The following is a 21,451-nucleotide window of genomic DNA, read 5'->3' on the forward strand; positions in this document are numbered from 1 at the left end:
AAAACCAATTCTTATGTCATTCTCAAAACTTTTGGCCATGACTGTATGTTTCAAGTACTAGGGTCCTATATTTAACAATTACCATAATTTTATTGTGCAGCTGCATAATACTGAAAAATAGGGACATCACCAAGAACAAAAAGTTCCATGGACGAATCATTAAACCCTGAGACCCTGTCCCTAGATGGTATGGACAGTTAGCAACTATGAATAAATATATTAAATTGTATTCCATAGCAATAAGCAGTGCATGTGGTTCTGGATTGCTGACGTCACGTGTAAGCTCACACGTAATACACACAACTTGTCACGGCAGAGAACAGCGCATAGGCGACATGCGGTTGCCATGGCGACAAGCTGAGAGCCGGCTAGTGACAGCCTCAGGCATGGCGGCCACACAAGGCGAGCACAGGGCTGTGACGTAGCAGGCGGTGACGGCAGGAGCGGGCGCCCGGCTGCCCCCAGCAATTCCCACTGAAAATGGAGGAGAGCGAGGAATACCGAGCTGAGGAGGAGGACAGCCTGGACGGGGGCGAGAGCCAGGCAGAAGGGGAAGATGACGGTGAAGATGAAACGAACAGGGAGGAGGCAGAAGAGGGGGCGAAACAACCTCCGCAGAGACCGACAGTGCTGGACATTCAGGTGTGTCATTGTAGGTGTCCACCCTCATGTCACTGCCATGTATTACTCACCACACACCTGCTATATTATCTGTAACGCAGCCTGCTCAGTCATGTGACATTACTTACATCTAAAAACGTTGGTTCATGAGAAATAAAGGGTTAAGTATGAGGTGTAGTGCTAAAACTTATGTCAACACCACGTGGGTAGAGGAGGATATGAAATGTATCATTGTACAGTACACCCCACTAACACCCTACTAAAGAAATGCAAAACACTTTCAGTTATATATATATATATATATATATATATATATATATATATATATATATATATATGAATCATCCTTCCCTCTCTTTTTTATTTTTTTTTAAACAGTTTTTATTAAGTTTTTCAATAATAATATGGGGGTAGAAAAGGAATGGGGGAGGACTAGCAAATTTTATCACCGGAGGGCAATAAGTGACTCAGCAGACTACTAGAAACATTTTAATGGGAAAAACTGCAGGTGGCCCAGTCCAAGGTAGCCCACTATGAGACGGACCCAAGGAAGGGGGGTCAGATGCCCCCCAGCCCAGCCTGCGGGGGAGGGAATACTATCTCAATAAAGCAATAAGTCTTTTTTGTGCGAGGAGACATAAATTATATGGCAAATTAACTCTGCAATGCACAAATGTTCAATAAACTGACATCAAAAGATTGTGGAGAGGAATTAATTATTTATATAGTTTTTAATTGTACATGAACATGTGCATTGAGAGCAGTTACAAACTACCCAGACCTGCTTTGGGGTCCTGGTAATGGTGGATTATAGTGAGGTGGATAGTAAGACTGGCTGGGGCCATTGCCCACCCCCTCCGCTCATTTGTGCCTTCATCTTGATTATAGGTGGGGGCAGAGGAACTAGCATGCTGTGGGTCCCAGTGCATAGAGGAGGGAACTGGGGATCTGACCCTCTGCATCTGCCATGCAGTGGGCTTCATTATCTCTATGGGCCTCGGTGCGCTGCACCTTGTGGACCAATGATAGTTCCGCCACTGGGTGGAGGCAGTGCTTAAGGCGCAGTGGCGGATCCAGGGGGGGGGGCGACCGCCCCCCTAGCAGGGTCTTGCTGCCGACAGCTGCACACTGTGCAGGTCCGTTCAGCAGTGACAGTGTGCTGCCCGGCTGCTCTGATTGTGTTTTAAACACAATCAGAGCAGCCGGGCAGCACACTGTCACTGCCAAGCGGACCTGCACATAGTGTTCAGCCGCCGGCAGCCTTAGAAGTCGGAAAGGGGGCGGGGCCTAAATCGCCCCCCCCTACATCGCCCCGGGTATAGCAATTTCCTAGATCCGCCCCTGTTATGGCGGCAGTATGACATACTGGCACTTCTTCTCCCAACTCCATTTAAAGCTGCTCACATGCTCTCAGGGGCTGGCTGGCAAATTTTAGGCCAGCAGCCTATTAGGAAATTGTAAAGGGAAAAAATAGAGGTAATCCAGTGACCCAGCCCAAGATAGCCCACTATGAAATCGGCCCAGGGGCACATGACCACCAACCAGCCCCTGCATGCTCTACAAGCATGTGAGCATAAAATTAACTAACGCCGCTGCCTGAGCAGCAGGTATGAATTTGGATCTTCTGCAGGGGAGGGAACTGCCGTAAGCATAGGACATTTACCCTGACCTTTTTGGAAGCTTCAGGCTTCAGTACACGTGCTGGTGGCTTATTAAAGTGATCCAGCATAGGAAAATGAAACTCCATACAGCACACCTTGAAAGAGGAAAGAGCTACGCCTTCCATCTCTGGCCAGCAACTCATGTTGCAGACCTTACAACAGTGAAGCACACAGCACATTAAAAGCTACTGACTTAAGAGTAAGTGAATGTTCTGGATTCAGCATCCATATTACTCATTTACTTGGTCAGATCATGCAATTGTTGAAGCACCCGTCATGGCTTGGGGCTAAATAAATCATTAGGACCCCTTAATAGGCCCACAGCACAGACAAGTATTTATCTGAATTCCCAGCCTGACACATCACATTTGCCCAGGTATGGATGTCCTCTACCTGTTTCAGAGCACTGAAATCTAAACAAGTATAAAAAGTTCCCTACTGAAGCCTTTACAGGGGCCACTAGTAGCAGTGTTACCTAAGTGTCTTTTGATCATAAGGGAACCAAACATCTATATTACAAGTTGGCAAACTAGACACATACTTTGTTTGCAAGAAAACAGAACTCCTATATGTCTTTGAGGTGCTTCTTTCTGTCAGATGGCTCTACTAGGCATCTTGAAGCAGTTCTATATTTTTCACTTTGATCTTAAATCTGCAAATAGAGCACTGGAGAGGTAACTGGACATGAGTGGTGGAGACATAGGGGTATATTTACTAAATTGCGGGTTTGAAAAAGTGGAGATGTTGCGGATAGCAACCAATCGGATTGTAGCTGTCATTTTGTAGAATGTACTAAATAAATGATAACTAGAATCTGATTGGTTGTTATAAGCAACATCTCCACTTTTTCAAACCCGCAGTTTAGTAAATATACCCCATAGAGCGGATAACCTTGCATCATTTACTATGCTTCACATTTTACTATATAGTGCTAAAAAGTATATAAAATTACTTTCATACTATCAAAATCTGCCAAAAAACTGCCGCTACGGAGGTCTCCGTTTCTGCTCTGCGTATGGAATTGCAGAGCTGCCAAAATAACCTTTCTTCTTTAAGAAAATAAAAAAAGCAGAAGTCTTAGTTGTTTAAGTATGTGTAAGCAACTCAGTTTTAAGGTGCATTGGTAGTATCGGCTTATTATTCCATCACTCATTTAGAAATTGAGAGTCAAACTTAAGGGCACCACGGTGGCGTAGTGGTTAGCACTTCTGCCACCCAGCACTGGGGTCATGAATTCAATTCCCGACCATGGCCTTATCTGTGTGGAGTTTGTATGGTCTCCCTGTGTTTGCGTGGGTTTCTTCCGTGTGCTCCAGTTTCCTCCCACACTCCAAAAACATACTAGTAGGTTAATTGACTGCTTTGAAAATTGACCCTAGTCTCTCTTTCTCTGTCTGTCTGTCTGTCTGTCTGTCTGTCTGTGTGTGTGTGTGTTAGGGAATTTAGACTGTAAGCTCCAATGGGGCAGGGACTGATGTGAGTGAGTTCTCTGTACACCGCTGCAGAATCAGTGGCGCTATATAAATAAATGGTAATGGTGATGATGATGATGATGATAGAGCAGGCCATCCTAAATTACCCAGGAGCATGTTCCACAACTTTCTTTTCCTTTTTAGCGCTGTTTTGCTAGGTTGTTACAATGTAGCTGGATGTCAATGGATGAATTTACTGATTTCTCCTAGTTGCAGTTGGCCAGTGTCATGGATAATGATGGCTCTACTGTATTTTTGTTTAGATGGCCTTGGAAAGTTTATGCGAGGATGGATATGGAGAGCAACCATCAGAGTCTGACATTCGTATTTCTTTGTTGGAATCTAGTCAGGAGCATTCCTTTGAAAGGTAGAGCAATTATTTTGCATTTTAATCATGTAAACAATCACCTTTACATTTTTATACAAATAAGCAAACAGCAGCACTTTGCCCAATAAGCCCAAGTGTCCCCAGAGGAACTGGAAACTGTCTCATATGTAGAACATCTATGTGGGTCCAAAATCCCACAGTGTCCCTATACTTACAGTTTAGCTATGATCCTGAATAGGGTGTGGGTAGCGCCACTATGTCATTCAGTAGTAAGTGGTGTGGTGGTGGATTTTGTGCAGGATAAATATTTAAAAGCGCTAGGATCTTTCTGTTGAGGATGAACTCAGAACAGGAACAGATACAGTGATACAGTAACCACTTTTTGTCTCATCATCATAAGTAACAACCAGCCAGGTTGGCACCATGGTATTGGCAACGTTTCAGGGCACACAGGCAGGAAAACTTCAATATATTTTGTGTTCTGAAGAAAATGGGTTTTAGTAGGTACACGTTTTAAGCCATATATAAGACACTTCATGTGAAGGGGATTCGTTTTTTAATATAGCACTAATGCCCCCCATTAGGCACTTTGGGGAAGAGGGGTTAGACGTGCCCATTTTTGCACTATATTTCACTAGACAGGCCTGAGGGGCAGTTGCATAATATGAAAAGTAAGTATAATTCTCTCATCACTTTCAAGGTGCTTTTAATTTCAAATACTTTAAAAAAAATAAAAATATTTTTTACTAAACATTCAATTATTTTTTTTATTTGATCTGCCCACAAAGACACAGCCTCTCACTTCCCAGTGCAGATGAACACATTCTGGGGGCTATATTACATATCTCTTGGCCCTTGCCCATCTTCCAGCTACCTGTGCTGATAGGAGAGCAGTGTAGCAAAGGAGATCTCTGGGTCTACCCACATCATACCTTGTCTAGTCCCTGGTGCTGCCTAGCAACCTTATCGACTTGCTGAGCTGCTACTGCAAGCCTGACAGTGACTAAACCTGGGGTAGCAGCAAGTATAAGGGTCAATCAGAGCATCTGATATCCCTACATACATAATTCCCCATCATAGGGGCAGATTCAATTGTCCGCGATGTTCCTAAATACATGGCAGATACGCATTTTTATCCATATTACGGTAAAAGTAATGCTCGTTTTTGCTCGCAGCTCTATGGGGCGCGAGCAAAAATGAGCATTACTTCTGTAGAAAAAAAAATTATCCATGCAAAGTTCCTTGCGGTTGTTTTGGAGTCACCACGCACGGATAGTTTAAGAATTGAATATGCCCCATATAATTGATAAGAAATACCTGTACAATGATAGCTTTTGTGCAGCAGTAGTTTAACTCTTGAATAATGGATTTATAAGAGCAACAACAATCCCCAAATAGATCAATAATATTGTGCCTGTTGATGCTCTTCGGAGATCAATGAGGAACATTGACAAGTGATGTACAGTGGATTCCAGTTACTATGTTTCAAATAATGAACAGAGAGTCGGCCTTATAGGAGCTCACCCTCTTGATAATGCCAACTTAAAACAGGTCAAAATTGGTGTTATGAAGAAAGTTGTGTAATAAAGAGACACATATAAAGAGTTACATATAATATAATTAATACTTTTGAATTAACTTTTTATATAATGCAGAGTATATTTACCTGGTGGTAAGTGAGGGTGCATTATAAGAGAGTAGTTTAAAGAGACAGCGGTGTACTATACATGAACTGGGAATGTTTAATACAATCTGATTACATTTATTATTGTATGTATGTTACATGTATGTATGTTACTATTGATTGCTAGCATTACTGTTTAAGTGTGTTACAAGACGATTGATAACATTGCAAATATTTTCCTTAGTGATTCTAGACTGCACTCTCCTGGCAAAATTGTGAATGAGCTTTTTAAAGAAGCAAAAGAGCACGGAGCAGTCACTGCAGAAGAAGCCAATAAATTAGCAGAAGCTCTTTTTAAAGTGAAGGTAGGTGCTCTTAAATTATATGGCATATAAGGGTCAGCAAACTTGCATACAGCACATTCTATATGTAGCTCATTAATTGCAGGTGGTTCTGTTAGAAATAAAACAAATAATTCCAGTAGTAAATATAATCTGTTTTGTGTTTCCTAAACGGGGACATTAACCCCTTACTGGGCATTAACAAAAAGATTATAATAGTAGACACATATTTCCTGTTGGACATTTAGAAAAGATTGGGTCCAGACACTCCCATGTATGGCACCATCCATTTGCTTGATGGCTCCCAAATCGCTGTTCTCAGCGTTCAGATTGAAGCAATGTACCTGACATGTGTAATTCCTGCTTGGGAAATCCTCAAATGAGATCTGTCATTAGCACTGCAAAATACCCCATCAAAGTCTGTTCTTAATTAATGAAATATTGTAATTTAGGTTTCTTTTTCCAAATTGTACTTTAGTGTTTAATTTGAATGTAGATATGACTCTTGGGGCTAGATTTACTAAAATTGCAGGTTTGACAAAAGTGGAGATGTTGCCTATAGCAACTAATCAGATTGTAGTTAGCATTTATTTAGTGCATTGTACAAAATAACAGCTAGAATCTGATTGGTTTCTATAGGCAGCATGTCCACTTTTTCAAACCCGCTATTTAGTAATTATACCCCTTGGTGTTCTCACAGTCTCTACCTGCTAATATTCAATAGCTAATGTCCTTTTCTCTTTTCTTTCCCGTTTAGTCACACCTCCTATTTATCAATTTTTCACATTACTAAATCATTTGGTGTACAGTGCATACTCTCTCACAATGGCACCATGCGCTGCTGAACTTGCTGTCTATCCTAAAATCAATCAATGAATATTAGAGCTCATGTCTTTTTTATTGATCCTGCGATCAGGGGTAATCATGGAAGAGCTCCGTAAAAATAGGCAGCTGGTTCTGCAGGCCTAAGACATTGCAAGAGAGTCTCTCTAATGGGTAAAATCTTAGTGAGCATTTTATCATCTCTTTTTTTAAAAACATCCGTTTATAGTTTTTAGAATCCACTGTTTATACTGGAACTGTATTCTAGGCTGTTATTAGTCCTGGGCATACACTCTCTACTTTTCAGTGCATGACTTGTTGCTCTATTATATCTTTTCATCTGAACATATTTAATCCTACTGACTAACAAATCCAAGGAAATATGTTATTGTATAGTGCAGTGTAAATGTGTGTTAATGTTTTGTATTTCCTTCTTTACTAGTCATTCACCGGGGGTGGTTACAAACTGGGTGATTCATCATTGAGTGAGTCTGAATACATTCGAGGTGATGAGCTATTTCCTGGAGGATCAGATGTGAGAGATTCCCTATTACCATTACATATTTTTTTCTCATTTATTTTGACTGACCTGTTTGCATTCACTACCAGTTACATAATGTAGATTTCACATCTAATAAACTGAGAGTCACTCTTCCATAGAGATCTGTAGAAGAGTAATGGATGCAGTAATTGACCTCAAGTAGCCAGGGGGGGGGGGGAGGGGGGTAGTAGGGGTTCTCGGAGGAGACGACATCCCTTGTTTTCAGCACCATAATGTAGCGTCTGTGTGGAAATGTAGTAGAGCATATCTATTATTGATTACTTGCAATAAGAGGTGTCATTTTGTGAAAGGAACAGTTTATATGATATTTTACTGAAGTTTGATTTTTATTGTGACAATTCACATTGTTTGACTTGTAAAAAACTGATCAACATTTAAGTTTTAGAAATATTATTTTATATGGCCCCCTGGAGATCTTCTGAAATTGTGCAATTTAGCAAATAGTAATGCACTGCTCTTGTACTTCGGTCATGGGGTACACAGACATAACTAATACATTTACCTGCACCACTGGAGACGGAGACTGCTATAACCCATCCTACTGCTAGCTAGTTAGTTTTTAACTACACAAGATTGTTTTATTTATATTTTTTCTATCTATATTATATTTTTTTATGCATAAAAAATGCAGATATGAAATACTTCTTTATATGCACAATGGACTGGTCCAACTATCCCATGTCAAGGTCCATGCCCACCGTATGGTCTTTGAAAACACAACCATAATATCAATCTTAACCTGGGCTTGCAGATGAACCTGAAGAGGTGCATGGTGGTCAAAGCTCAACCTACTTTCACTTTACGACCTCCCCATTCATTCATCTCAACTTTTCTGTTTTTATCCTAAAGTACTGCTCGGTTTAGTCTTATTTATGTCTTAAATTAATCATGAGGGGACATCTGCACTTCATTTATATTGTGTGTTTGCAGTTGTTATTTATGTTGCTCAAAGTTTACATAGAAATGTTTGTCCATAAGAAATACAACAGGAACATACATAACTCGTTCCATTTTAAGTATAGAGACAAGATATGATCTAGATACGGGAATATTCAAGTCATTTTAAGGGGAGAAGACACGTGCCAGGCAGCAAAGCATGGAGCGCCCCTATTATTTCCTCCCTTCACAACCCTTAGTTTCATTTAAATAATTTCAGCTCTCAAAATAAAATCTCGCTCGTGTGTCTAGTCTGCACTTAGCAAGTAGCTGCCCTGATCTGCCTAACTCGTCTGATTGGCTAGTACAGACTATTGCACCCTCTTGGCCCTCAAATCCATACATTTTCCTTTCAAACTAGGTGCGGTTATGCAAATTTACTCAAAATGATGTGATGTCACAAAAGAGTTTTTAGTTATTAGTCACAAATGCCATTCATGACACCAGGAGTATATATGACACCAGGATGTGTATAACACTGTAGAACCTTTTGTCTCTCCTGCACCATCTGATTCCTCACCGGAATCCTTCCTCTCTGTGGATGATCTACACGAATTGTCTTTGGACTGTTTTTCCCATCCTGTGCGGTTCATGTACATAGGAAATAAGAGCATTCCTGACCTCCTTTCCAGGTTTCCCTGTAAATAATTTTCACAGATACTAGATTGTGTCTAGAGCGGGCTCCCATGTAACTTACTGCTATGTAGCTTTGTGTATGAAACCATTGCTTGCTTTTGGAGCCTCCACTGCATCCTTGTCTTCCACTGTTCTTCGGCTTCCTCAGTGACTGTTTTGTTTAGGTATGGATCATAACAGTAGAGTTCTTCCCTCTGTGTTCCAGTATCTATTGCAAGTTCAGAGTACAAGGAGCAGAATAATAACTTACTTCTGGCCTTTTGTAGAATGCATTGTCAGGAAGTGACAGTGCAATGAGGAGGGTTTCTTTACTTTTGCCCATGTGCACTGTAGTATACTAGGGCATATAACAGTCCTTTCTCTTCTAGCTGGAGATAACAACACTGAAGTAAAATCTGTACGACATATAGCTGACGATACTTGCTTATCTATTTGTTAAATTTACCTGTCTCTGACCTGAAAGACCTCTTTTAATTAACTTGATGTTAATATCACAGGCACATGATCACTTTTTGCCAGGTTTTTCATTGAGTGCTTCTCTGGTAGATCTTATAAATCTCCTTTTTAAGGGCCCTTCTGTCTGCATCTCTCAGTTTAACTGTAGATTCATACTCGTTGTTTTTTTTGCTTCTTACACTTTCCCTTTTTTTCTTCAAGAGGGACCAGATTATTGAGTAGCCCAAGTTCACTCATCAATTGAGCTGTGGCCTCATTTTTGGAGGTCAGGTTTTCATTGCAAGTGGTAGCTCACATTTCTTTTCTTTACTATTCCTTCATATGGGACCTCAGACTTGTTCGCCCAGCGCCTTTCTGTTCTGTGTCCTTCCTGTTGCTGACACTTTAGAATTTTGGCATATTTAGCTGATATTTGAGCAATTGGTCTCTCTATAGGTCCAGATGACCATCACTGGTGTCTCTTTGTTCGCTGGTATATTTCCAGTGTGAAGAGTTTTCATATTTTTACATTATTTAGGGTGATTTTTTTTTTTTTTTACCCTTTGTCATAAGTTTGTGTTATTTTTAAAGGGTTGTTACTAATTTTGATCTTGCCGAGGTGAGTTCTTTCCTCCCCACCTTGAGGGCTTTGTAATTTCCCATTTAGTTATATTTGTAACCCTCTTAACTGTAGGAGAAAAGGGACCTTTTCTACTTGCCAATAAAGCCTTTTCTTTAAATCCAATTGGGGCCCACACTAGCCCTCCCTGCTGTCATTACCCTTACTGAGTTTGTTCTTGCACCACTTTTGTTGGCCTTATATATAGAAAAGCTAATTATATTACAGTTTGTCCAGCCACCCTTGAGATTACACTATTACTGTTGGTGTATGTTGCCATGAAAAAATGATGTGTGCTTTTTTTACATTTTCATTCTGGTTACTTGTAAGAAGACCTACAATTTTGTTCTTGCTTTTCATTTTTTTTCAAGTTGCAATTAGTTTGATTACCATGGCAACCACAGTCACTGTAGAATGCACCTCTTCACAGCATGCATGTTCAAAGCACAATACCCTCCTGCTCCCTCTGCCATCTTTGTAACTAAATGGCTCTGGCTAATGGCTCTGGCTAAGAGATCGGGTTACACTCTCATCATGTACAAAGCTTGAGAGCAGAAACCAAATGAGAGCACACTGAGTTATAAGAGGACAAATTGGAAAAATTACTATTAGCTTCATGTTACAAAGGTACTAAACTTGTTATCTATTAAAACAAGACCTCAAAAAAGTCTATGTGGGATTGCATGTTTACCATTAGCATAACCTTCAGAACATTGGCCTTCATCCATTTATTCAATTTACAATGAGTTTGCATCTAATTTATGCACCTTATAAGAAAGGGAGATGGCTGAGACAAACTGTAAAATAAGACTGGCACAATCTGCTGCAAGCTAATTGTCAACAAATAACATACACCTTTAATGTTTTATCCAATTGTATTTTTGTTGTTGGAAAAACAAATGCTAACATAATTTAAGATTCTGTTTTTAAAATAAATTGTCAACTGTGTTTAATGACATTGATTGAATTGTCAATATAGTTCTGCAGAGCCAATTTCATCATGTGTTTTACCTTGAGTCTTGTTACACATATTACTTACTGCTCTTATCGCTCAGCTGCGTCACTGATTGTTATGTCAAGGCTGATTGACCATTTCAAGGACATTAGTCTGTCACTGTGCTACAGAATTGGTAACCTCATTTCTGCTCTGATGCCAATGTTACTAATTGTCCTTGAACTGCCACAGATCTAGAGAAGCTAACAGTGAAAGTCCAAATATATACAAATAGAAAGCATGTGTCTATAGTATTGTACAGTAATTTTATTTTTATTTTTTTTGAAGACATATCAGAATTTTTTATATACTATACTGCATGCTATAGAATTAAAGCGCAACAAAGGTATCAGTAAATCAATCCTTTGCTGTTATACCATACTGCACACCAGAACAGTTACTAAGCAATCACTTATTCACAGTTTGCCTTAAATTTTAATGTTGCATTTATTAATCTTTATGTTTGGCAGGTGCAAATATTGCTCAAGCTCTGGAGCAATGGATTCAGTCTGGATGACGGAGAGCTTCGAACTTATGCAGATCCTGTTAATGCTCAGTTTTTGGAATCCATTAAGAGAGGGTAATATGTTTTTTTTTATGTGGTGATCTAAAATGTATGTTGTGCAATGTTGCACTACTTTTGCATCAATTAAAAATACTCAAAATGTAAAAAGTAACGTTCCTAAACTCTCTAGTGGTGAAAATGTTGCAGTGATAACCCGCGCATATTCACACTCCATCCATATACTTTGTAGATGTTGCAGACAGCATAATCTCTTATCAGTGGAAGTAATTTACATAGAGCAGAGTGACCAAGGCACAGCGTGAAATTAACTTTGGTCCCACTGTGCATCTTCATTTGTACAAGTGTGCCTATATACCAAAGCGCTTGGGTTTACGGAGCAAAATGGCTGTGTTTGTGGAGAAGCAGAGTTTGCACAGGCCGAGAGGGGGAGTTGGGCTGAGTGAGGTTAATAGAGCAGTGCAAAAACTAAGTTTCATTTGGCAGAGCAAGATTATTGAAATGAGATATAAGGATGTAGAGGGTACATTTTTTGGGGCGTTACTGTGAGGAGATGACCTTGGCCATTTTCACTCCTCGAAAGGACTGGAATTTTGCCCTCCAAGCTGGCGGTCTTCGGTTCTTGTCCTCTAATTTTGACGGGACTCATCTTGTGTCTTTGTGTTGCACTTAAACTAAAGTGAGCGATGTTGTAAAGAAGCTTCATACACACAAAAGTGAAGTATGTAGAGAAAAATCATCTTGATTTCATTTTGCTCTTATAATTAATATAAGCCATGCATGTGGCTAAATCAAGTAGTATTTTAAGAGAAAAAAAAAGAAAACGTATAATGAAAGGGGAGGTTCTAAAGTGGTAGGAGGATGGACTTTGCTGTGATTTTTATACTTTTGTACAGTGCACCTCATCATTGCATCGTAAACGTGCATGTAGTTCTGTTTTACTGCATTGGGGAAGTGTAATAAACTCATTCACACCTCTGCTTGCTCCAGCCCTCAAAGTAAAAATAGGTGTTGGTGCATTGATGGTCCTGATTATATCTGTGCACCAGTGGTGTGTCAGGAATAATGCCCCAGAACATGTAATTGTTGACAGTGGATATTTCTATGTTCTAACACGTGTTTAGATGTTAAATGATTACATGTTGAACTGTTTGAACAGTAAGCAGCAATGCAGAACAGTTTCAGTGAGCAAAACAGTAGAACTACGGCACTTTAATCCCAAAAAAGTTTAGTGTCTATATGACGTCAGCAGCTTGGTCGGTTCCTTGGTGGCAGTTATAGCCATTGGAAGTGTTATTGTATCTAACTGGCACTTCCACCTGACAGCTGTTATATAGGAAATGTAATGCTTAGAATGATTCTCAATGAAAATCATTGATTTTCAGTTAGTATTTGAATAACAGTATAATTCAGATATAATTTAATTTATTTTGTAATTAAATTATGTCATCGAGATGTTTCATTTGAGTCAGATAATGTTTAAGACCAGTGTCTGTCTTTGGTCTCTTCCTTATTCTCTACCTCTATTGTATATTCTCTCCTCTCTGCACTTCCTCACTTCTCTCAGTTCCCACTGTCATCGAACTCCCTTACCCAACATTCCACTGCATGAGTCATTGCCAACAATTACTATTTTGTTTTTGGTCCCTTCTTAGTAGATAACACTTTTCTGCTGTCACAACCCCTAATTCTCTTATTGTAACAATATACAAAGTTATTAAAATAAAGTTCAGCAATATATTATATAAATACAATATAGAATGAACTGATTAATCTTATGCAGTGAGTCCATTTAGCCACCTTATATTTGGGCAGAAATGAAAGTATATCAATATGTTCTTTTACCTTTTAGGGAAATTCCTATAGAACTCCAGCGAATGGTCCACGAAGGTCAGGTCAGCATAGACATGGAAGATCACCAAGACCAAGAATATGTTAAGCCAAGGCTGAAATTCAAGGCCTTTAGTGGTGAGGGAAAAAAACTTGGAAGGTATAAAAGTAATTTATTTAATATGTTTTAAAATATCAGTTTTTTTTAACAGTGATACAGTTGAGCTTAATTCGTGTTTACCTATGTCAATACATAATACAATTTAATAAATTATGCTTTATTATGAGTTTCAACAGAACTATATATCGAAATTGAAACTGTTTGAAAGCATAATGTGGTAAGAAATAGCAGCTATATAGTATACGTGCAAAACCAAAATAAAATGTGCTTGACTACTACAAACTGTAACATTTGTGGGCCACATTTGATAAACAGGATAGTGCTAGGTAGTGCAATATACTATACAGAAGTACTGAAAAACATAGTACTGCAAATAATGTAATTGTACAATTATTAAGAGCAATCTAATGTTATTATCCCAAAGGATAAAATATGGGAACATATTTATGTATCAAAGACAGTCTGCTCATCCACTTGTCAATCCCAGTTACTGGATGCTCTCCATATGTTACAGGCAGCCACTACTCTGTGTAACAGGCCCTTTATCCACTGGTGTTAAAAATCACGCTTTTACAAGCATTTTTACTGCTATTAAAAGCATGTAAATGGCTAAGGGGATGGAACATATTGGCTCCTAATGACCCCATAACCACTTGCGCCCTCTGTTGGCAGTTGCACAGCATCGTCTTTAGGACGCTGCATGCTCCATTTACTTGCAAGTGAAAATCAAAGAACTCCGACTTAACACATAAGTAGCTCCCATATTTTGTCTAGCAAAATATTTGTCTCACAGTGCTCTGTTCTGTATAATACACAAGTAGACACTGTTCTGTGTATAGGAGGATTGATTTCTGTATAAGACTGGCGACTACCTAGGGCTGGTGCTATCATTCAGTGAACTCCTAAAGCGGTGAATGGGTGACAAGCATCCTCGCAATGAGCACTGACCTCCCCAGGTCACAGCTTTAAATTAAACATACATCTCTTCCAAACTGGCTGACACTTAATAATTTAAATTAACTTGAGTGTGTCCTGCACACTTCTAACCTTCCATAGTCTTGCTGTCAGCAGCTGCTCCCCTATATCTCTGATAGCCTGGGAGTGAAGTCACAGCCAAGCACCACACTCTCAGCCCATTATTAATATCCCCCTCCTCTGCCTGTCCCCCCCTCCCGCTTGCTCCACACAGGTAAGGGGTTGGGGGAGGGAGCAGCACCTGCAGGATAAGCATTCTAGTGGGGGGCACCCTTATACCCTTCCATTGATCCTCCACAACCCTATGTATAACAGGTGCCTTTTGCAATTTGATTGTTTAGCTAAGTATAAATCCTTATTCTCCACTGTATTTGATATCTTGCAGTGTTGTTATTTGACTGTATTAAGCTATGCAGTTACTCTTTACTCTTAACTGTTGCACAGATTCACTATTGCACCTAGATGATTAAGCATGCTGTAATGTTCACTTCAGTATCACTACTGAGCTAACCATCCCAAAAAGGGTGGGATATGGTTAACATAGGAGTCAGCGATAAACTGTCAAGTAGTGACATCACCGTTGTCATGAAGTATCTACAGATAAATTAAAGGGGAAATCACTTAGTCACAGCAAGGTTTGGAGACCAGTCATTTTTATCTTAGAATGTCATTCTAAAAATGATTTTGTGTTGAACAATCTGTGTTAGATGTTAGATTTCTTATAAACCCAGTACTTAACTACTGTATGGCAATATGTGCTAGCTAATGTTAAATAGATGCAGATGCTACTTCTCAGTAATAGGACTAATAAAATTAGAACTGTTTGTAAAAATGTTCAGCTCACATGATCAACAGCTTTTACTTTCTACACATTATTTTACTTGTCGAATGTTGACCTATTGATGTTTGATGTGGATACTTCACAGATGGAATTTCATTTGCTTGTGTGCTATATATATATATTTTTTATTTCTGTGACCACACAGCCTTACACCTGAAATAATAAGTACTCCTTCTTCTCCTGAAGAAGAACACAAGTCATTTTTGAATGCTGATGTTGAACTTGATGAACATGTTCCAACAACAAAAATTCAGATTAGATTATCTGATGGAAGTCGCTTAATCCAAAGATTCAACCTCAGTCATAGGTAATTGCAAAGCAATGCATGTGAAGACGTTTGTGTGTATTTTTGTAATTGTCTGGACCAGTAGAGATTATATATATATATATATATATATATATATATATATATATATATATATATATATATATATATATATACAAGTTAACCCGTGCATGATACTCATGCATTCTAGTCAAATCAAGCTACTTAAGGTGTTAAAAAGGTTCTTGTCATCTTCATCGCCACACACACACACGCCGCTAGGCTTTTATATATTAGATAATGCTAAGAATTTAGTAGGTCAGTGTAGTATATAACTCTGCCCAGCAGGTGGCGCTGCAGCTTGAGCACTCTGTCACCCGGTAGTTTTTTCCACACACACTAACACAGCATGTGTGTTCATGAGGTAAAATTACCTCACGAAAATGAGTTTGAGCCCTCAACTCATAAATTTAGCCTTTACTACCCCTCCCACGGGGGGGAGAGGGGAAATACCCTTGTCCTTGTCTAGTTGATGTTACTCACTGATTGTATTCATGAAGGTGGGTTTAAGGAAGCAGCAACACTTCACATTGGTTTCCATTCATAGTGCTGCACTGATAGAGCGATGTGTGTTTGCATGTATGTATGTGTGTACATATATATACATATATATATATATATATTTATTCTTCTTTTGCCATTCAGAATCGTGGATGTACGTCAGTTTATCATCCAGTCTCGATCAGACTTTGCACAGACTGATTTTAGCTTGGTGACCACGTTTCCAAACACAGAACTAACAGACGAGAACCAGACATTGGAAGAAGCTGATGTCCTTAACACTGTGATTCTTCAGAGAATGAAGTAATGTTGCTTTTACATGTGCTGTAGCTGAAGAAATGTATGAAGAGCCAATTACTGCCCCAACCAGTAAGAGTTACAGCCTGAAACTCTTTATTGTTCACATAATGCACTTCTTCACGTTTTCATACATATTTGTGCTGATCTGTAGAAATGTAAACAGGACAATTTAAAATGTATTTTGAAAGAATCACGTGCACAGTTTTTACACAATAGACATTTAAGTTTGAGGTCACTGCATTTTTTTTGATCATCTAACTACTTGAGGAGAATAGTGTAATGTACAGTCTGCCATAATGTCTGTGAGAGCAGGTGCAGGAAGCAGTTAATCAGGTCAGTTATTTATTTAATTATGTTTTTCTATACTGATATATTTATATATTCCATTTAACATAAAGATGTTTATTGAGGAACTTGTATCTAGGAAATCATTATTTTTGTATGTTCTGCAATTATTATGAACTTTGCTAGATAATCCTACGTTTTAAAGATTTAGGGGTGGATTTACTAAGTTATCTAAAAAGGAAAAGTGGAGATGTTGCCCATATCAACCAATCAAATTCTAGCTGTCATATTCTGGAATGTAGTAGACTAGATAAACTATAGCTGGCATCTGATTGGTTGCTATGGGCAACACTCACTTTTCCTTTTAGCTTCATTAAATCTACCACTTAGACAAGGTGTCAGTGAAAATACTTATGGATGGTTTTAAAGTCTAGCACTAGTTTACTTTATAATAAAAAGGTTTTATTTGTCAGGAGCAGCCATAGGCTGGGTTTTGTGCTGCTTGAGTTGTGTTTGGTATCCCTAGCTCTCATTCAGGCAATTATACTGCATAGATTAGGCAAACACAATTTAAGATGCCCAATCCTTGTCTGTGGTTGCTCTGACCATTAAATGCAAGTGGTTTTTAGTTTTGAATATTTCTCTCATTAGATAAAGTATATTAATTATCCTTTAAATGTGTTAGTTTTAATATTTGTTTCTTGAAAGCAGTCCTCTGCTACCGGAATAATGAAAAGGGTTTGGGAAACCCTATAGCGCTTAGTGCCAATATACAAGAGAAGTGACTTCTGAGGATTGCCATTTACACAGCAGCTCTCTGAGGCAATGCATTCAGAGCCAGTGCTAAGGCAGAATCCCACTTAAAATAGACTATTTCACCATTAATGAGTCTTATCCGCACTGTCCATTCTTTTCAAGTGGAATTACTTATTTTCATAGTGTCTTTTAAGTTAAAATTAAATTTTAATATGAGTCAGTACAGGCTCTGGTATCTCGTCATGTACAAGCTAGCTAATAAGTTACAAATTTTGTTGTAATAAATCCCACAATCCAGGTGGGATTTATTGTAACTTGTATGACAATAAGCTTTGCTACTTAATAAAATGTCCATGCTAAGGAAGAACATAATGCACTACAAGAATCACCAATGTGATATCTTATAATTCCCCATCATAAAATGCACTTTATTATTTGACAGACACTGTGCTTTCAATGAATGACACATACATTATTGTATATATTTGTAATTTTTTTAGTTTTGCTGCTAATGGTTTGTCTGTGGCCTATTTTAAGTTAGTTTTAGTTTACATTAACTTTTTATTGGTAGAATTATGTTTTAAACAAACTGTATGTGGAGCATGTGCAATAATATTTTTACATAATATTACATCATTTGTTTATGCTGAACACCACAGTTTATATTTAATTTACTTGGTATGAACATAATTACAAAGTTTGCAGATTTTCATATACAGGCATGGAATTTATTATCCAGAATGAACAGGACTCAAAGTTTTCAAGATAAGAGTGTTTTCCCCCCTCCTCCCCTTCCTGGCAGCCCCGTCACTTACCTGTAGTTGTGCTGGCAGGACAGGAAGTGAAGACTTCCTGCTTCCTGTCTGCTGCACAGTATTGTGGGTGCCCATACAGCAACAGGCAGCCAATTACTAGGCTGCCTGTTGCTGACCACTGACCAATGGCTTTGATCGTCGCAACCCCCTCCCCCCTGCACGCGCCACCTTCTTCTCCCCCCCAATTTTTTTTTTTTTAGTGGTTGATCAGGCCCTGGAAGTAGGGATAGATGGGTGAGGGGAATGCCAGCTAGGAGGAAGTTGCAGTAGTCGAGACGAGAGATCTAGAGAGAATGGATAAGGGTTTTGGTTGCATCTGGGATAAGAAAAGAGGCGACATGACTGGGAGAGAGACTGGATGTGAAGAAGGGCTTGGTCAAGTGTGAGACCAAGGCAGCGGACTTGTGGAAACCCTCACGCTTTTCACCATTATTATTATAAGTGACTCATTATTTCTTTAAAAACTGATTGAACATTCTTAAAATATTGGTTCATTAATTTGTACTGTAACATAGCCTCTTTTGATATGCATTAATTTTATTTTAATTTATTATGGTTTTTTATTTTTGTTTTCATGTTCGGTCCCAAGTTAATTGTTACTGCAGTAAATGTGTGTTATTTTTGTTTTGTTTGTAAATATAAAAGCTGTGTACTCCGTGATGCTCTAAAAATAAAAATATGCATTCCATTTCTATTCATGCTTTGGCTTTGTACTATTTGCATCCAGTGCAGATCAATGTTTGCCTACTCTCTGCTCTCTGGGTACGACTTCCAACTAAATGTGTTCATAGGTGTGCAGAGAGGTGGGAAACATCTCAAAAGGACTGTACAAAACTGTAATGTCACATCAAGTAGAGTGTCACGTTAGTACTACCCACTTTATTAATTACAGTGTTTCAATATTCCTTCTAGAATACTGCTGGGTTTAGCCTCTGTTATGTCTTAAATGAATCATATTTGCAAATTGCCGAAATCCAGCGACTCTGCATGGTGAATTTACATCGGCAATAGCTTTAAAGCCAAGTTTTGTAAATGAGGACCACTGACAGTGTTGCGTTCCACCAAGGAGTACTATCACAGTGAGTCATGTGACACAAATGGGTAGGTCTGTTTATTGAGTAATATACTAAAGACATACAAATATTACAGGCCTCTTTTTTCATTTCAACACATTTCTTTTCCACTGTAGTAAATTTGTATTTGCATCAGTTGTAATTTAGCATAAATTGGATATAGATATAGCAGTGGATTTGTTTACCAATGTCTTCCAATGCAATAAAACAAAGCTTTGTTTATTAACAACTTTGTTGCAGGAGAACCTCTTCTCAGCTACAGTTTACAACAAACATGTTAGAAAGTAGTATTTATTATGGACTTCCCTATACCACATTACACTCCCAGTTGGAAAATTGGGACAAATTCGGCCAAACCGTTATACACCATAATCACCCCAATTTTCCTTTGGCATACTTATTTCTAAAGGTACCACACAACTTTTGTGTTATATTCTTCCTTTCTGGCCTCCAAAAATCAGGATGTCTCAAGAAAATCTGGACTGTTTACGAGCTATGCATGCCCTCAACCATTTTGAGGCCTTCAAAAGCTTTGACGCTACTCTTTGTTATGATCTGCTTTTGTTTGGATGTTGCCTTGACTGTTTCAGATCCTGCCTACAAGGGTTTAAGCGCTCATCATTTGATTTGGATCTTGATCACCTGTGTCTGATATTTTTAAGACTGCCTTTTTCAACAGACTGGTGTCAGTTCAATTGTCTCTGCTCTGGTCTCTCTGAGTAACTCCTGTGATCTGTCTCCTGGTATCTGACTACTGTTTGCCTCATCATATTGCACCTTTTGACCCCTGACTTCGGCTTCATTTGACTTTGCTCCTGTTTATCCCCTGGTACTGTTGTGGATCTTTCGGCTTCTGACCCTGGCTTGCCTGAGCTTTCTCCAGTCTGACTCTTCCCTGGATTATTCAGTGTCTCCTGCAACCACAATTAAATCTGGTTATTTTGGTATCCTGTACCTGCAGTTATCTTTTTGTGCCTCCTCTCCAGTAATTCAGCTGCTCAGCTAAATCTGGAGATCCTGGTATCCTGTACTTGCAGCTATCCTATTGTGCCTGGTATCCAGTAACTTGTAACTCCTGCTTCTCAGCTAAACCTGGTAATTCTGTTCCTGCAGTTCTCCAATCGTGCCTAGTATCCAGTGTCTCCTGCATCCTCAGCTAAACCTGGTAATCCTGGTATAATGTTTCTGCTGTTCCTATGGACTGCTAGCTGCTTTACCATTGACTGCATCTAGTTTATACCTATGTGACCGGTGTTCAGAATAAAGACACTGTTTTATTTACAATTACTCCCCATGGTATTCATGCTAGGAGCCCTAACACTCTTGCATGTTCCATAGGGCCTGGATTCCCAAAAGCAAAAATGTTTTAGGGAAACAATTATATCAGTGGAATATTAATTTGGACACGTTACATAGTATTTGAAAGCAAGAAATCTAGATTTAGTGCCAAACTATTTTGATCTCTGGTTAAGGTGGGCATTTTATAAACCGTTCAGCCATTTGTGTGTTTAAAACCACAGAAACCCCATCAGCTATCGTCACCGTTCTGAGAAATAACCACCAGTAAATTACATTTTAATTTAGCTTGTTTTTTGTAAACCTGAATTCAATCAGCAACTCTATTTAACATTATTGTTTTTTTTTTAAAAAATAGCAGTAAAGGTTTTAATATATCTATAAGAAGATTACAGAATGTTTAAAAAACACTTTATTTAATATTCCAATGCGATCTTTTGAGCTAATGCCTGAAATACAATTGCTTATTTTTGGTTACTAGACTAATATTCTCATTTGCAGTGGACAAGTTACTTATGATATAACATTTTAATATTCCAAGTGGTACCATCATATTTTTACATTGTTACAGAAATGCATATTTTCTAATTGTTTACCTTTTTGCCTTCACCCACCCTTTGTTGGGGGCCACTTCCTGTCATGTCAGAGGCATTTTATGCAAATTAGAGAACACAGTACTCATTGTGGTATTTTAAAAAAAAATCAACATCACTGTAGCTTTGGATAAAGGAGTGACTGTACCACCTGCTACTTGTATTA

General features: G+C 38.7%; 1 protein-coding gene across 4 annotated transcripts; it reads left to right on the forward strand.

Moving 5' to 3' along the window:
* The first annotated feature begins 269 nt into the window (after positions 1 to 269).
* Positions 270 to 20,674, forward strand: UBXN2B (UBX domain protein 2B). Of its 4 annotated transcripts, none has more exons than XM_075213552.1 (8): positions 273 to 642; positions 4,018 to 4,121; positions 5,951 to 6,071; positions 7,312 to 7,404; positions 11,522 to 11,631; positions 13,427 to 13,564; positions 15,487 to 15,648; positions 19,637 to 20,674. In XM_075213552.1, exons 1-8 carry the CDS (start codon positions 481 to 483, stop codon positions 20,046 to 20,048), a joined length of 1,302 nt encoding a protein of 433 aa, XP_075069653.1. In that variant the 5' UTR covers positions 273 to 480; the 3' UTR covers positions 20,049 to 20,674. The 4 variants fall into 4 exon arrangements, with proteins under 4 accessions (XP_075069655.1, XP_075069653.1, XP_075069656.1 ...); XM_075213555.1 differs by lacking the exon at positions 19,637 to 20,674 and adding an exon at positions 16,312 to 19,272 and having other exon boundaries at positions 281 to 642; XM_075213553.1 differs by having other exon boundaries at positions 460 to 652.
* The last annotated feature ends 777 nt before the right edge of the window (positions 20,675 to 21,451 follow it).

The sequence above is a fragment of the Mixophyes fleayi genome, chromosome 5 (assembly GCF_038048845.1).
Source record: "Mixophyes fleayi isolate aMixFle1 chromosome 5, aMixFle1.hap1, whole genome shotgun sequence".
Lineage (NCBI taxonomy): Eukaryota > Metazoa > Chordata > Amphibia > Anura > Limnodynastidae > Mixophyes > Mixophyes fleayi.

Coding starts and splice junctions, on each gene's coding strand:
- UBXN2B (XM_075213552.1), top strand. CDS start 481: ATGGAGGAGAGCGAGGAATACCGAGCTGAGGAGGAGGACAGCCTGGAC. Junction 11,632..13,426: donor TTGGAATCCATTAAGAGAGG/GTAATATGTTTT, acceptor TTTACCTTTTAG/GGAAATTCCTATAGAACTCC. Junction 15,649..19,636: donor AGATTCAACCTCAGTCATAG/GTAATTGCAAAG, acceptor ACTTTGTTGCAG/GAGAACCTCTTCTCAGCTAC.